Source organism: Lytechinus variegatus, chromosome 5 (genome assembly GCF_018143015.1).
Source record: "Lytechinus variegatus isolate NC3 chromosome 5, Lvar_3.0, whole genome shotgun sequence".
Taxonomy (NCBI): Eukaryota; Metazoa; Echinodermata; class Echinoidea; order Temnopleuroida; family Toxopneustidae; genus Lytechinus; species Lytechinus variegatus.
In genome coordinates, this window is record NC_054744.1 from 10,410,939 (window position 1) to 10,428,810 (window position 17,872).

Below are 17,872 nucleotides of genomic sequence, written 5' to 3' on the forward strand. Positions count from 1 at the left end.
ACATGTATATCACATGATGACATTGTGAACATTTTGTACGTGGTGTATTTTTATGTAATAGAAGAAAGAAAATTGATCAACCTCCATCAATGTTTTCTCCAGATTATTTATTGTAGTAAATGCGCATTGTACATCACAAGGCACCTTAACAAAAGTCTTGAAAGGTCAAGTCCACCTCAGAAAAATGTTGATTTGAATCAATAGAGAAAAATCAGACAAGCACAATTCTGAAAATTTTATCAAAATGTGATGTAAAATAAGAAAGTTATGACATTTTTAAGTTTCACTTATTTCTCACAAAACGGTTAAATGCACAACTCGGCGATATGCAAATGAGAGAGTCGATGATGTCCATCACTCACTATTTCTTGTTTTTATTGTTTGAATAATACAATCTTTCAATTTTTACAGATTTGACAATAAGGACCAACTTATCTTGCCCATAAACTGTAAAAATAAAGGTAATTCCACATGTTCAGGGAGAAATAAAACTTTGTTTCACTTGACAAGGAGAAAATTAGAATATTTTGTATTTTTTATAATAAAATACAAAAGAAATGGAGAGTGGGTGACGCCACCAGTCTGCCAATTTGCATACCGATCAGGATGTATATATAACTGTTTTGTGAAATGAAGCGAAACTTTAAAATGTCATAACTTTCTTGTTTTACATCCGATTTTGATGAAATTTTCAGTGTTTTGCTTATTGGATTTTTCTCCTTTTTTTCAAATCGACTTTTTGTTGAGGTGGACTTGTCCTTTAATCCTGCAAATTCTGTTCATTGCTAATTGTTCAACGCCTACATGTATTTATCTTCTTGTGCGCAAGAAAATGGAGGCTGAATGTGCAACGTTCATACTATCACACTCTCGCTGACCAAATTGCACTGTTGCTTTTGATAGTTCCCCATTTTCTTGGATGAATGTTATTATTTATTTTGCTCACTTCTGAGGAGTTATAAAGAGCAAATGGCGAATATTCTGAATCATGCGATGGTACAAGGTTTCACATTTGCTGAAAGAAAGACATTCTATTCACCTCGGCATACAATCTCATTCTTCCCTATAAACTATTTATATATTGTCACATCTATATTATTATCAAATGAGGAAAAGCAGATGTTAAAGATGCAAAATGTCTTAATGGGAAAGTTCACCCTGACAAAAATGTCTCTTGTAAAAATCAGGTTTGAGGAAAATCCATCAAAGAATAATGAAAAAGGTATTAGAATTTTAATTATTTGATTTGTGACGTCATATCCGAGCAGCTTGCCTACATATCTGTTCAAAATATCAGTGAAATGTCATTTTCTCAGAAAATTGAAAATGGTGTTTATTGTACCTTCTGTATATCAATACACACATGATTTCACACACGCTCCCTAAACGAAAATAAAAAGTAAATCATCACAAACCATCAAAAATATATGCATTCTATATTACATATGGGGCAGCTGCTGGTTTATGACGTCACAAATAAAAAACTTGAAATTCTAATTCTCTTAATCTTTAATCAATTTTCCTCAAACTTTCACCAATATTTTTAATCAATTCGTTTCTATTTTTACAACAAAGTTTTCTTCAGGGTGAACTTCCCCTTTGATATTATGAGATCCTTGCTGAAAGACATGGCACAGACATTTGTTCAGATATCTAAAGAAATGTTCTTTTATATGAATATAAACACATCACATACATTATCAATGTCAACAATTTAAGCAATATATTTTAAACAGTGATACAAGATACAAACATGTAAACAGTTAAAGTGATTGTTTCACTTTGTTCTGATTTAAAAAAATTCTCATTTTGGTTCTTGAAAATGGGCTAAACATTAGGCTTATAGTGTAAAAATACCATCCCAAAAGTTTCAAAGTATTATATGTACAGGATCAATTTTAAAACCTTGGAGATGTAAACGAAAGTTTGAAAATAGTTGGGAGTTGGTTTCAATGACTATGTGTATAGATCGAATCTGTGCAACACAATACATTAACTCTAGAACACAGCATGACCTACATACAGTGTGTACACGGTATACACTGAATGTACAGTCCAGCTAATAATAGCATGTGTATAGGAGATACACACAGCAGAAGGCAGTCAACATAGCCAACAGACTTTTTGAATTGGAGAAAACTGGTCATAAGCTGGAACCCATCTACTAGACGGTTCTCAAAATCAAGCTAATAAATTGCTCCTTGTATCTAAATTAGAGTTTTTCATCCTATATTGTGGTCTGTTTCAGGGTTTTTGAGGACAAATACAGGCACTCATACACGTTTCGTCTCAGTTTGAGAATTTTAAATCAGCTGCTCACAAAGTTAAACGATCCCTTTAACTTTGCCCAAGTGAAATCAATCTTGGACCATAGAAATCATTTCTTCAATTTGGTAAATATTCGACTTACACAAGTTAACCTGTAGATACTACTTAATCATGTATTATCATGTCATCAATGTATCTTGTATTTAGATCACTTATTCATTTATTATTATTATTTATTTATTAAAATATCTTTATACAAGATAACAGGCTCAGATTAACTGTTTTCAGCCTGGTCCTGTTAACATAAAAATAACAATATATACATAAGAGATAAAAGATTAACTTGGGTTCCGTACAAGTAATGAGTTCAAATAACATTTAAAATCAGAATTATTACTAATACAAAGTTGTTCAAAGATAGCATACACTACCAGTCACAATTCCCAGACTCACCACTATCTGCCTCAGCCAGAGAACAATAGAGCCGGCCGAAATAGGCAATAGTGATTCAAAGAATGGTGACTGGTATTGTATTAATTTTTTAATTGATGAAATGGAAAAAACAACGAAAAAAACTTGATTTCAAAGAATGATAACTGATTGTAACGTATGAACATAGTTTTGTATAGACTGGAGTTATTGAAAGTGTATCTTTTATGGAACGTGTCCCATATAAAGAAATTATCAAAATAGGATGAGCAACAGTTAAAAACATGGAGCAACTTTATACATAAGTAAAAGTTTGCATTTGAAAAGCAAGAGATTAACTGAATGATCAATGCAAACACTTGTAAATCTGTCATAGGTACACGTCATTTTCACTTAATATCTTCAACTCTTCATACAGAATACACAGTAAAGTTATTAATGGTAGAGTTGTAATTTCACGTGTTTCAACTACAAGTACGAAGTAATAAAGCCAACATAAAATACATGTAAATAAAGTACTGACACAATGAACAAGTTAAACGGTCTTCTTCTGTTAACAGGTTTATTATTAAATGTAAAAACAAAGCCCTTCTAGCCATTGGCCTTTAACCTATTCATGGGACCATACTACTCTCATTCCACCTTTCCAATGCTTTGGACATCAATTGTTGCCAATACATTTTTTCAATCCTCTTTACCAATACCAAATACTGGACTATCTTATTTTTTTTTCTAAATTTGTGCCTTTATTTTTCATTCTGTCACTACCTTAACCCTAAAAAGACTCGACATTTTTCGCGAGAAATTCGCCGCGCAAAATTTTTTGACCGCGTCGCTTGCTGACTTTTTACTTTCAAGTCTCGCGCAAACTTTTGAGACCAAAATTGTGACCCCCGGGTACACGGTTCCGAAATTATGCAACATTTCGTAAGTGCATGCAGACCCAAAATTACTAAAAAAAACATGAATTTGTGTACAAATCCGATGCAAATAGTGTTTTTAGCCAAAATTCATATATCGATCATTATTTTTCCTTTTACTGCTTAAAATAAATTAATTTTATCTTTTTTATAGTCAAAATAAAGTCCCCGACAATTTCCATTAAAAAACAATAAAAAACAAAAGTTGAAAAACAAAGAAATACATTAGAAATTTAGAAAACAATAGAATACATAAGAAAATAAATGTGATGTTGAAATTAAAAAATTTTTTTTGATCAGATGCCTATCTAGAACATGTGAAACAAAAATTAGCATTTCAGGGGCATTATTTTATTAATTAGAGCAAACTTATGATTTTACGCATAAATTAGCATAATTAATGAGACCCGAGATTTTTGGCAGAATATGATGTTATAGTTTTGTAGATAACGCCATGGGTAACGCGTATGCCAATTTTCGTTGCGATCGCGTGATCGACGGCCGAGATCATAATGGGGGGCTGAATCAGCCCCCCCCCCGTCTTAGGTGTTGAAATAGCCCAGTCTATTTAGGGTTAAGGTATATATTTTTCCTTAATGTTTTTTAACATGGTTACATGTATCTTTATGTTAATGGCGGAATGAAAAAATGAAGGCACTGAAGTCAACCAATGCCTCGTGCATTTTTTAAAATATCTGTCCAAGGTTGGTGAGATCAAATTGTGTGACATCAAAATTAGTTCATATGACACGAGTTTGCACAACATGGACAAGCTATATTTTTGCTTTTCAAGAGATCTGATTGGTTATTTGGTATACATTTTTTTAAAACCAGGCAACAACAACAGAAATAATGATACTACGAGTACCGTAATAAATGCAACATTTATACAGTGCTTAATACAATGTTTCTCAGTGATGCTTACTATTACACTGGCTTTAGCATAGTTACCCCAAAAGGGCACCCAACTCTTCAAGGAATTCCTTCCCAATAGATAGCCATTTACTACACCTGGGTTGAGAGTTACATAACTAGATTATAAAAAAAATAGTGCAGCAGGAGGATTGAACCCCAGACCATGTGGTTCACAGTCCAGAGACTTATCAACTGATTCACAACACCTGTACTATACTATGAGTAAGTCCTGCAAACAAGGGTCTGAGCCTGCAGACTATACTGTACCCATCTTTCCATCTAACCAAGGAAAATACTACAAAATAAAAACTCACATGAAAAGCTATCAATATATATACATACAGTTCAGGGGATACACATGTAAATCGTGATACCTGTATCGAGCTATGGACCAGCATAGCATTTGTTCCCATCCTTTATACTGCATTTCTACAAAAGTTATTAACAGCAAGCAAATATTGATTTTTTATTCAAATTTTTGTAGTCTATAGGCTGAGAAAGTGATTACAATTAATGTTCAAGATGGACTCACAAAAAAATAAAAATAATTTTTTTTTATTACTTTCTCAATTCAGATTTCCAATATACACACTTCGATTCTCCAATGTTTTCAAGTATTGAAGATGATCTGGCATTGTTCCAAAGTAATGTTCTACATGTATATATATCACTTCTTAATACATTATTATTTACATAACAATATTTCATAATTGCACTTAAACTTTCACACCTCAGTTTTATGCAGATAAGGGCCAATTGAGAATCCTAATTTACCATGGATACTTGGGCTGGTATTCAATTCGATACTTGTGCCAGGATTTTGCTCAGTATTATGCTTATTAAAGGTCAAATCCACCCCTGAAAATTGTTAATTTAAATGAATATAGATAAATCAAACAAGCATAATGCTGAAAATTTCATCGAAATCGGATGTAAAATAAGAAAGTTATGAAATTTTAAAGTTTTGGTCATTTTTCACAAATCAGTTATAAATATGCACAACTCGGTGACATGCAAATGAAAGAGTCGATGATGTCCATCACTCACTATTTCTTTTGTTTTTATTGCTTAAATTATACAATATTCAATTTTTACCAATTTGACATCAAGGACAAACTTGACAGAACCATAAAGAGTTATAACAATGGTAATGCCACATGATCAGGGCGGAATAAGACATTGTTTCACAGGACGATGAGGACAAATTTGAATATTTCATATAGTAAAATACAAAAGAAAGTGATGTCATCAGTCCCCTCATTTGCATACCATCCAGTATGTGCACATAACTCTTTTGTGAAATGAAGCAAAACCTAAAAATGTTATAAGATTTTAATTTTACATCCGATTTTGATGAAATTTTCAGTGTTATGCTTGTTGGATATTTCTCTTTTTATTCAAATCAAATTTTGTGGGGTGGACTTGTCCTTCAAGAGAAATACTTATCGATCTCTAACATTCAATTTTATTTTTGTTAAATAATTTGCTTAAATCTACATGTATGTCAGCCACCTACCTGGCTTAAGTCTGGCTTGCGTGCAGTTTACAAACGTCCATATGCAGTCATACAAGCTGCCTAAGGATGGACAAGCGCATTTGGCTCAAACTTTATGACATCACAATGGTAATTAGTATTTAGCTTAAATTTGGCTTGCTAAAGCAAAATACTTAGATTCGATCTGAATCTGATCTTAAGCATTTTGCTTTAATAGCCAAGTAAAAAGTTGAGTAAAAAGCTAACTTGATCAATACTGTCAATTGAATACCTGCCCTGGATCTTCATCTTTGAAGTCCTGGTACTGTGTAAGTTGCCACTGATAGCAATTTTACCATTATACGTTTTTATTACACACCATATTTATCATCTGTGTAGTTTAGATGGGCAATTAGTTGACAAGTGGACAAATTTTTTTTAACGAATCAGCCCGTCGATATCACTTACACCAATAAAAATGTATCCCATGTTAGATAATAATCAACCAAATCAGCTCAATCTTTGTAAACATTCTTGAAATCTTGCATGAGGAATTGACGACCAAAACAGATATAACAGTCCATCTGATTGGTCAATAAATGTAGTGAGATCCATCTGAGGGGGTGATGTAGCCAACCGCGATGAGCAACACATCAATCAACGTCCAGACCCCGGCTCCTCCAAAGCTGAAGAGCTTTCCCAGACCCGACTGCCAATAGCCCAGGTAAAATCTATCCGCTCCAAATCCTCCAAGTGTGACACTATAGAAAATAACATACAGTAATTAATACATAAACATGTGTATGGATGTAGTCCAGGGCCCCGTCTCACAAAGAGTTACGATTGATCCAATCAATCGTAGCTCTATGGAAATCCATCAGTGCCATAATTTTTTCTCCAGGAAATTTGCAAAATGTTCTTTATAAAAGGGAGAGGGGGGGTCATTTGATTGGATTCTTAAATTGAGATTATTACCATAGCTATAATTTATGAAATTGAACTACATACAGGTAACTGCCTACATACAAGTCAAATTTATTGGGACTACAGAATCCCAGCAATGCTACTTAGAAGAGCTACACTGTACATAACACATTTTTTTTGCTCTGAATATCTGGTCTAAAATAATGCCTAGACTTTAAGCAGATACGAACCGATAGCGCCATCTCAAGTCCTCAACTACATGTACTCATACGGGCCCCGTTGCAGAAAGAGTTGCAATCAAGTTGCGCAAGTCCCAAATGCGCGTTGATTGGTCGAAAATGAAATTGCGCATGATTTTTAGAGTTGCGATTGATTGCAACTCTTTCTGTCCAGTCTAGTAATATAGACCCACTTGAATGATATTGATAACATGCTAATTAACTACTCTATACAATTATACCACAATAATTATGTTATCAAGTAGCAAAACAATTATTTTCCTCTCAAACATTTTAGTTTCTCTATACAACATTATAATGATAATAGCACGGCCCGCTGGGAGAACAGTTTTCGGAACTGAAGTGGCTACCCTGGGTAAATACGCTGCTATTATTAGTATTATTATTACCATACAAATACAATTATATGTCAATTTTATTCTCTGTATTAGTAGATATATCAGAAAACGTATATTTTAAGACTATGTATTTATCACACAGTCAATGAGAAACCATACACAGTTCACTCCCCCTTTAATAGTTGACTCATGGAAAATATTTGTCTTAAATAGGAATTTAGATTACATGTACCTTAATATGAGTGCTGTCGACCACTTTGAGCCTGAAGTCCAATTGCAGGGTTTTCTTCTATGAAAATTTCTGGAGCCTGGTAGTAAAAAAAAATAGTAAAAAAAAAAATGTCACCAAGAAAACAAACCTAAAGTAGCTTGTGAAAGAAGACTGGCTTATGACACATGAATATATATTAGAACATGCTCTTTTGTAACATTACATTTGAGTTTGTAAGGGAGTGGCAGTTTAACCCAGTTGCAATCAACATCATTGCATTTTTCAAAATATCATTTAATCTTATTCTTTTCATTATTTCCTATATTTAGAAGAGACAAAATTAAGGAGAACAAATAATTTTGTTTCCTTAGTTGATATTACACTTAATTTTGAGTTCTCTATTTCACAATGATGATCAACCATTCCCACTTTTCTCGAGACAAACATAGTCGAAAGTTGAAGGTATCATACCTTTGTAGCCCCAAAATATACAATGAAACAAGACAAGCTATCACTGTATAAATATTTAATCTGTTGTGTTGGTGCAACAATGCCCTTAAAGGTCAAGACTACCACAAGAAAATGCCGACTTGAATAAATAGAAAAATACCAAACTATCATAGTGCTGAAAATTTCATCGAAATCAGATGTAAAATAAGAAAGTTATGACATTTTAAATTTTCACTTATTTTTCACAAAACAGTGATATGCACAACTAGGCGAGTCAGTCCACGATATCCATCACTCACTATTTCTTTTGTTTTTTATTGTTTGAATTATACATCATCTCATTATTTATATATTTAACAATAAGGACCAACTTGAGTGAACCATACAGTATTAAACAATGCTAATTCCATATGTTCAGCGAGGAAGTAATCGTACCATACCTTGCCGATTAGGAGAAAATTAGGATATTTCATATAATAAAATACAAAAGAAAAAGTGAGTTGATGACGTCATAGTCTCCTCATTTGCATACCAGCCAAGATGTGCATATAACTGTGTTGTGAAATAAGGGGACAATTTTTAATGTCATTACTTTCTTATTTTACATCCGATTTTGATGAAATTTTCAGTGTTATGCTTGTTGGATTTTTCTCTTTTTATTCAAATCAACTTTGTATCAGGGTGGACTTGTCCTTTAACAAAACACCCGCATCGCATGTGTGCAAAAATGCCCTTAGCACCACATACATGTATGAGGGCAATGCGTAAGGGCGTTTCTGCACTGATGGGGTACGCAAAAATGTTTTGCCACGGTCATTCTTGCAACAACACATGAAATAGCATTTTTATTTTAGCTAATTGTGACAAAAGTAATGCAGGGGAAGACACACTTTGATATTTTTATAGCCAGTGTTTTTTGACATACTGTGTGCATGGCCAGCCATTTCTCATTTGATCCAATTTCTTAAAAATAAATGTACATTCATATTGCACTATTTCTATATGCATACTCAACCGCGCATTACAATAATATTATTATTGTTATTACTCCGACAATAGCCGTCCTGCCTACAGGCTGGCATTCAAGGAATTTCTTCCTACCAGGCACCATTCACCTCACCTGGGTTAAGCGCAGCACAATGTGGGTAATATCTTGCTGAAGGAAAACATGGCGTGGCTGGCAATCAAACCCACATCCCTCAGATTATTCTATGTATGTGGGCCAATGCTGGATGAAAAGTTCAGGTGTGACAATGCTTTCTAAGCAATAATAATACACTGTCCAAGACTGTCTGTTTTTGTGATCATAAGTGTTGTCAGTTTTCAGCTAAGATTTCACGACTTCACAAAGATAATTCATGTTAATGTACCAGATCTCGATCTGTGATAATACATGTAGGGTGGTAATTAACCTTGATTTCGATGACTTTCTCATGAAATAATTGTTTGCTGCAACTATGTTCTTTTACTTTTAAATTTATAAACATATAATCAAAATATACCTTACCTAAACAGAAGACATCTTCGTCCACTGTGCAATTGACTCTGATATATTGCTTAGGGCAAGCATAAACATGGCAGTTATTGGCTGGTGTACAGGATTGCTGCCAAGTCTCAGTCTGGTAACAATATCTACATTGATACGTCCTTTTGACAGGTAAAGGGCCCTTTTAGAGATATAAGAAAAATATGGGTAGATACTCGATAAGAATTCATAACTTTTAATCTAAACTCAAACTCATATGGATAAAATATTGTTGTTGTATTGAGAATTTAAAGGGGAAGTTCACCCTGACAAATTGTTTTTTTTTTGTAAAAATAGCAGAAAAATAATAGATATTGGTGAAGGTTTGAGAAAAATCCATCAAGGAAAAAAAAGTTATTAGAATTTTAATTATGTCATTTGTGACATCATATGCGAGCAGCATTCCTACATAGTGAATGGTAAAAATATCAATGAAATGTAATTTTCTCAGAAAATTGAAAATGGTTTTTAGTGTACCTTTTTTATATCAAGAGACAAATAATTTCACACCCAATCATGAAAAGAAAATTAAAATTAGTCATCAGGAACCATTAAAAAATGAAATTAATGCATTTTATATTACATAACACAAATCCAAAAAAATTCTAATAACTTGTTTAATCTTTAATGGATTTTCCTCAAATCTTTCCCAATATTTTCTTGAATAATTTTTCTGCTATATTTACAACAAATATTCTTCATGGTGAACTTCCCCTTTAAAATGATTCCATGCACGTCAACAAAGCAAAGAGTACTTAAGAAGGCAGTTGGTACTCGTGACAGAAAGATATGCAGGGATGAACATTTTACATGGGAATGTAAAATGTTTAACGGTACCGTATCGTATACACTGTGAAAAAAAAGAGTAAATTTACGTTGGTCATTTTTTTGTTGGGTAATATATACGTTGGTTATTGTTTTGTTGGGCATTATGTGCCCAATACTTAGGCAAATTTTTACTCTGCCGCTGCCAAAATACAGATGTCCAATTGTTGGGCTAGTAATTGCCCTGCTGAGTGGTAAATGTTGCGAAACTTTACGATCACGAGTTGCGCTTGCAGCATGCTACACACGGTCGATAAGATATGGAGGAGCTTCTAGATGACTGGGGGCTGGGGAGCCTCGCTGAATCTTTCATAGATGAGTTGCTTAAACGTTTTTTTAATTTTTTTATTTTGGACTTTACGTTAAGCATAATTTGTAAGGAATTTGTCAGAATAGGCCTACATATATGACATATATCTGACGCTGTTTTGTTTTTGCTTCACTCACTTGAGATATGCACTTGCACTTGTATGCAGCGTTATTGTGCATGCAAAGCACTTTCGGATAAGGTCTCCGGATCGACACGGACCAGGTACACGAAGTGAGTGTAGGCCTTGCCCAGATGTTGGGTTAATAACTTTATTAAAAAGTTGGGCAAATTAATGTCCCCCAAAATGTAGTTCAAAATATTACCCAACAGTTGGGCACATTAATGCCCCAACAACGTTGGGTAAAATATTGCCCAGTAGTTGGTAGGGTTGACTATCGGCCCAACGTTGGGCAAAATATTGGGTAAAATATTGCCCAATTTTTTCACAGTGTAGGGGAAGGCGGGGTAAGTTGAGCATAGGGGCAAGTTGAGCCACCAGCCCCAGGCCAATATTGAATGAGTCAGACATTGTGGTGTCGTCATGTATTAATGACCCATAGCATAACCCCTAAACCCACCACATTGTTTTCAACTTTGAAACAAAAAGAAGTTTTTTAGAGGGAAAAATATGAATTTCAGCCAAAAAAGTAAAAAAGAGTGTGAAATAGATAAGTGCTTTATACACACACACGTCTTTAAATATAATAAAGACATGATAACAACATTGTTAGTCCAGGTATGGATCTTCATTCTTGTCATAGTCTTTTATATGATGGATGCATAATAAATGTGTGGATACAAAATTATCGCACTAAGTCCGGACTGGGGTAAGTTGAGCCAAACAGCATGGGGCAAGTTGAGCCATGGTAATTCTTATGGTAATGTATCTTAAAAAACAAACCATAAAAATCGATTGAAATGCAGGCTGAAAGGAGCAAATTTACATTACTGCTCTTTTCCTTTTAAAGGATGTTAGTATTTATAGAGAATTAGCAAGTGAAAAGACTTTAAACAAAAAATTGACATGCTGGTTCTCCCCCATACATTTTGTACATAGTTTTTGTGGCTCAACTTACCCCAGAAGGTGGCTCAAACTTACCCCACAGATGGGGCAAGTTGAGCCATTTGACACCTCTTTTTTCAAAGGTGACAATGACTTTCAGTGTGGGCGTAGAAAGTTAAAATATAGCTGAAAAATATTTCAGAAGAATTAAATTTCAAGGCAAGGTACTTATTTCGACAAGATTATCAATCATATCAATTCTTACATGCAAAAAGTTAAAACTGTCACAACTTACCCCGCCTTCCCCTACTAATTATGTCTAAGGTTTTGAGTACACCAGTTACAGTAAGAACATCTGTTCCATATCAACAAATATGAAATACCAACAGAGAGGGCAGACATGTACATTGTCTAAAGTCTGAGATGAGTCTTTCGTGCAGGAAACCCACAAAGCGGCCGGTCACTACCAATTGTCACACTTCACCATATGGACAAGACGGTTTATTTCCAATTCGTCTAATGCCAATTAGTCCAATTGCCAACTCGTCTACTATCATTTGGTCTACCATCAGTAATTCCACTCAACACATGGTCTACTTTCTTTTGTCTAATGCCATTCCATCTAATAACCAGTTTGTCCAGTAGCCATTTAGTCCATATACCATGTGTTCTAATTAAATCAAAGTGTAAATTGTGCAAAATGAATGAAAAGAAAATGGGTATTAGACCAACTGGTTATTAGACGAAATGGTAATAGATGAACTGGTGATTAGACTAAGTGATGATTGGACCAAATGGTTATTGGACAAAATGGTTGTTAGATGAAATGCTGATGGACGGAACGGCATTAGACTAAATGAAGGTAGACCATGTGGTGAGTGGACGAGTTGGCAATTTACCAACAAGACAATTGGTAATGCAGGAAAGCCGCTATAAAGAGATTCATGCCTTATGGTGGGATTTCAAGTTAAAAGACTTTAGGCAAGGTACCTTAATGCTTTATCATTCTTTAATCATCTGATTGATTACACTTTAGATCAATAAGTTTAAGCAATCAGGTTTGATCAATAAAGCAAAATCAATTATAGTCGTTGATCAAACTTACCACACAGTCGAGGCCTTGCTTGGGGTAACAAGTCGTATTATATTCTCTCCCATACACGCAAGAGGTGTCCATACTGCAATTGAGACACTGTGCACCTAGCTTCTCACAAGGCAGACCAGACGGACAGAGCTCATAGTAAGTTGGTAGAGGTGGTGTAGTTGGTTGAGCAGTTGTAGTGACAGAATCTTCATCATCAAGGCCAGTGGTTGCCATGGCTTCATCTGTTACTGCATCTTCAGTTGGGAGTTCCTCATTGGTTTTTTCACTCGCCTGCAAAGGATAGACATTGATTTTACATGGAGGTGATTTTTTTTACCTTACCATTGAGAAAGTATATTGCTTGTAAGAGAGTAACCAAATGATTGAAGGATTAAAGTCCTCTCTGTGTGAGGACTGCTAACAAAAGGTAAGTTATCACACCAAGTAGGAATCAAATTTGGGTTGTGCTCTAACAATTGAGCTACATGTATCACGCAGCATGCTTCCTCTATATCAGATCATTGTCGCTCAAAATAAAAATGAAAAAGTTTTGATGAAATTAATGTGTATGACATGTTAATTATTCCAGGACCCTGCTCACAAGTCTATGTTATAATCCAATTGATTTACTCATCTTATGCATTGTATGTTATCTATACAACAATAATATGATGTTTTTGATGAACGTAAACTTGATGACCGCTTGACAAGGGTATATCTCTTATGAAAATGTATATATATAGAATTTCCTTCAGCTAACAATAAATGTCTTTTATCACAAGCTCCTTTGATATCTTTTATAAGGATTTAAGATTTACTCTACATGTACTTCTTAAAAATAAACAAGATGATACTTATACAGACAGTACACACACATTGAGCAAAAATGGAAATACAAGCATGTAACATAATTTAATGCATGTAGATGATAACTATGAAGGCATGAATCAAAGAGTGTGAGAGCTATCAAAGTGTCTATGTAGACCTTGAGGTGAGTTACTCCTACTGGAAGAGCTATCAAAATGTAGACCTTGTTGAGACTGGTAGCTCATATCTCCTGAACTGATTATGCAGAAAACAATAAGACAAACTTGAAATTTGAATATTGAAAGAAAAACTAAGAGAAAACATTTTCCAAACATAGTATGATGCATCAAAAGATTGGAAATTATTGAATCATGTTTTGCACTGCTACTTCATATAAAGATATCAGTATCATTCCCCAACAAATCCCAATTTTGAGTTTCTGGTTTTCAATTATTTTGGTGAAATAAAAAAACAAAAACAAAGAGTGAATGAGAAACAGAATTGTACTTTGAAATGGTTATACATGTAGTTCTGGCAATGCATGGTATCTAAATTAATCAGCTCTAGATAATAATCCTTAAAGGGGAATGAAACCTTTGGAACAAATAGGCTTGTGTAGAAACAGAAAAATCAAAGAATAAGAATAAAGAAAGTTTGAGAAAAATCAGAAAAATAATGAGAAAGTTATGAGCATTTGAATATTGCAATCACTAATGCTATGGAGATCCTCCCATTGGCAATGCGACAAGGATGTGTGATGTCACTGATGAACAACTTTTCCTTTGGTGGACTATAAAATACCCTCAAAATGTATCTTTTTGCTTTTTCTTATGATGATACAAACTCTTTATCCATGATGTATTCTTAAAAAATATGTATTACTTGCCCTCATGTAGAAAGAACACATGATCTATGGATAGATGTGATAAAAGAGGCAATTCAAGTGAAATATATACTAAAGTAATGGGGAGAGTTGTTCACAAGTGACATCACACATCTTTGTCGCATTGCCAATTTGCTATCTCCATAGCATTAGTGATCGCAATATTCAAATGCTCATAACTTTCTCATTATTTGTCCGATTTTTCTCAAATTTTTGTTGATCTGTTTCTTTGATTTTTCTGTTTTCACACAAGCTATCTTGTTCCAATGGTTTCATTCTCCTTTAAAGTAATTAGCTCTAATGGTCCTCAATTTTAATCAATGTAACATGAAAAAAGTGCTAGAAACTGTCACTTAATTTCAATCTTTCTCTATAAATTCTACAATCCATACCGATGTTGTAGTTGTAGGACTAGAAGTGTCATTTCCTGTAGTTCCTGCGGATGTGTTTGAAGATTTCGATGTTGGCACTTGAGCCGTTGGATCCGATATGTTGTGAGTCACAGTCTTAGGTGTGGTGGTAGTTTTTGTAGCATTCTCCTGCACCACTGCTGCCACAGTCTGCACTGGTGTTGTAGAAGTCTGTCCAACTGTTCCAACAGTTGTTCCATCTTCAGGATATAAAATGAAACATATATATATAAAAAGAGAGTCTGATCCATGACCAATGGGAAATTAATTTGTGATCCCACAATAAATAACTGTATAATATGTCACTTCCACCTGAAAACCCACAATAGGTTGCCCAAAATATGTTTCAACAGATCCTAATCTTTATCATTTGTCAAAATTATTTGAACAACAAACCATATCACACCACTACATGTACTTCATTTAGAAATTAAAATAGTTCCAATGAGAGCTTCAAAGAATAGGAGAAAGCAACATTTTGAAATGTTGTTTAACTCGTGCATGGTAAATTGGTATGTGTACACTGTGCAAACTGGGTTAGAGTAAAAACAAGCAAAACCAAAAATGCTGAAAATTTCATCAAAAATAAAAATCTGAAAAAATAAGTTATTGAAATTTGTAATAGATCTAGGTCTACATGTATGTAGTTTGTGAAAAATGTGGATATGTACGTCATGAATATTCATTAGGTGGAATACCAAAGTCACATGCCCACTTTCCATTTTCTTTAATAAGTAGGTCTAGATCTATAGTCAAATGTTGTATTACTGGACATTAGGGGCCTGTTGCATGAAATGTTCTTTGGTAGAACTGCTCTACGTAAGAACGAGATATCGCTCAACTGTTTCACAAAGCCGATTTGGGCGATACGAAGAATAGTCCTTGGAAAGACACCTCCAGACAAGTTCTACGTAGGCATGATCTTCTTTGCACACCGCCCGCCACCGTCAGCATTAAGAGAATATGCGTTTACGACAAGCCACACTGACATATCACCTTTAAACATTTTTTGGGGGTCATTCGAGTGCACTCTGATGAATTTTATCTGGGATGACAACCGGGGATGGCGCCAAGTTATTTTTTATTGGGGTTTAATTTCAGGATTTTCAGGTCGTCTTGCACGGAAAGACAAACCAAAACAGATGTCATTTAAACTTCTCCGGGGTCAATCTATATTATCTAGGCCCAAAGAATTTTCTAAAAATGTTTTCTTTTATTCTCCCTCATGTCTTTTCCATTTTTTTTAAAAATTAAACTTGTAGTATTGAAATGGGCGGCAATCTCTCTCACTAGATAAACAACATGAAAACAATTAGAAAAAAAAAATATGAATGGTAAAATGTGTTTATAACATTCAGCAAAAAAAGAAAAACACGATAAAAAACTAAGATTTTCTTAAACATGCTAAATCATTTATTTAATTTTGCTGAGATTAATTTTAATCCATGAAAATTAATTGATGGATTTGTCATTTTGTGCTAACTTAATAGAGATGATGAATCTGCAGTTACAAAATAGCTAATTGAATTCAATATATAGATTAGGCCTATTATGATAGCTCACGAATCCATCACAATCATTACAAATGAAGATAATTTTGTTGTACCAATAAAAGAAAAGATTATGGAAAGTCCATACGCAGAGGCACATTTTAAATCGTAGGGTAGCCCCTATTGGCCCCAATGGCATGTTAAAGCAATAATGTAGTCTTGACTCCTTAAATTTTATACTACATGTATGTAAAGCTTATATTCTTATACAGACTTCCATAAAAGGACTGTGTTCTAAATAAGGGAAATAATGAAAATTTCGATTTTATCCAGTTTGTTTGTGAATATTCAAAGTTTTTTTTTCTCCTTTTACCCCATATAGTAAGCTCCATACATCTATTCTACAATCAGCAGTAAATAAAACATTATTTGATCTCCATTTATTGAAATATATGATTTTATGAAAAGTCGTCATTCCAAAATAAAAGGTTCAGGTGACGATGAAGACTGAATATTTTTCCGATACTATCGATCAGGATCAAAGTTTCAAACGATGTCGCGGACTTGGAATTTGGAAGACAAAATTGCCTTCGTGAAACAGAAAGCGCTGATTTGTCGCCAATCTTCCTATCTCGGAAAATGGTCCTAGGACGTTCCTTTGTATCGCCGCTTATCTCGTCATGCAGCAGGCCCCAGATGGACGCGCATTTAGAATCTACTGTGTAGTGTGTACGAAAACAATTTGGATTTTGGTCAGTGCGAAAAAGTCTATGCCAATTGGCAATGGCTGGTATTTGGTAAATATCAAATACTTTAACCAAATTCATAATTTTCATAATATTTGGAATAGCAAGTGGGATTATTAAATATGTGTTTCCTTTGTCAGTTTTAAGGCACTAAAATAAAAGTGTCCAGCAATAGGTTGGATACTAGTACTACAAACCAACATGAAAAGCTATACCCGGGACCAAAGTAATTTTCCTTAAAAAGGAGACATTAATCAAGTAGTCGATGCCAATACATCAAACCATCCTTTCGCAAAAATCATGAAAAAAAGAGAACTATATTTACCCTGACACCGTATATAAAATGGAAAAATGAATAAAACCACGATAAAGAGTTTTCTACAGCCCATTTCCGAAATCTGGTTGAGATCAAAATGATGAAGAAAAATTCGTGCGGTATCGTCAACAGACAAATAATGAAAAGAAAATGTTCAGAGGGTTACGTACGTGCATAGGTATAGAAAGCCCCACCTCTCTAGGAAATTTTATGAAAATAAGCGAAACTTTAAAACGTCGTAACTTTCTTATTGTACATCCGATTCTGATGAAATTTTTTAGCATTACACTTGTCTGATTTTTCAC

The 17,872-nt window shown here is 34.1% G+C and overlaps 1 protein-coding gene across 1 annotated transcript; it reads right to left on the reverse strand.

Annotated features, from left to right (window-relative positions):
* Positions 1-6,287: 6,287 nt before the first annotated feature.
* On the reverse strand, positions 6,288-17,701 carry LOC121415247 (TM2 domain-containing protein 3-like). The gene is made up of 6 exons (XM_041608430.1): positions 17,577-17,701; positions 14,998-15,215; positions 12,937-13,206; positions 9,676-9,835; positions 7,740-7,815; positions 6,288-6,767 (listed from the first exon to the last, which is right to left on the reverse strand). The coding sequence occupies exons 1-6, from the start codon at positions 17,638-17,640 to the stop codon at positions 6,599-6,601; spliced, it is 957 nt and encodes a 318-aa protein (XP_041464364.1). The 5' UTR covers positions 17,641-17,701; the 3' UTR covers positions 6,288-6,598.
* Between the last annotated feature and the right edge of the window lie 171 nt (positions 17,702-17,872).

Coding starts and splice junctions, on each gene's coding strand:
- LOC121415247 (XM_041608430.1), bottom strand. CDS start 17,640: ATGGGCTGTAGAAAACTCTTTATCGTGGTTTTATTCATTTTTCCATTT. Junction 15,216..17,576: donor ATTTTATATACGGTGTCAGG/GTAAATATAGTT, acceptor TATATCCTGAAG/ATGGAACAACTGTTGGAACA. Junction 9,836..12,936: donor AGCAAGGCCTCGACTGTGTG/GTAAGTTTGATC, acceptor TATCTCTAAAAG/GGCCCTTTACCTGTCAAAAG.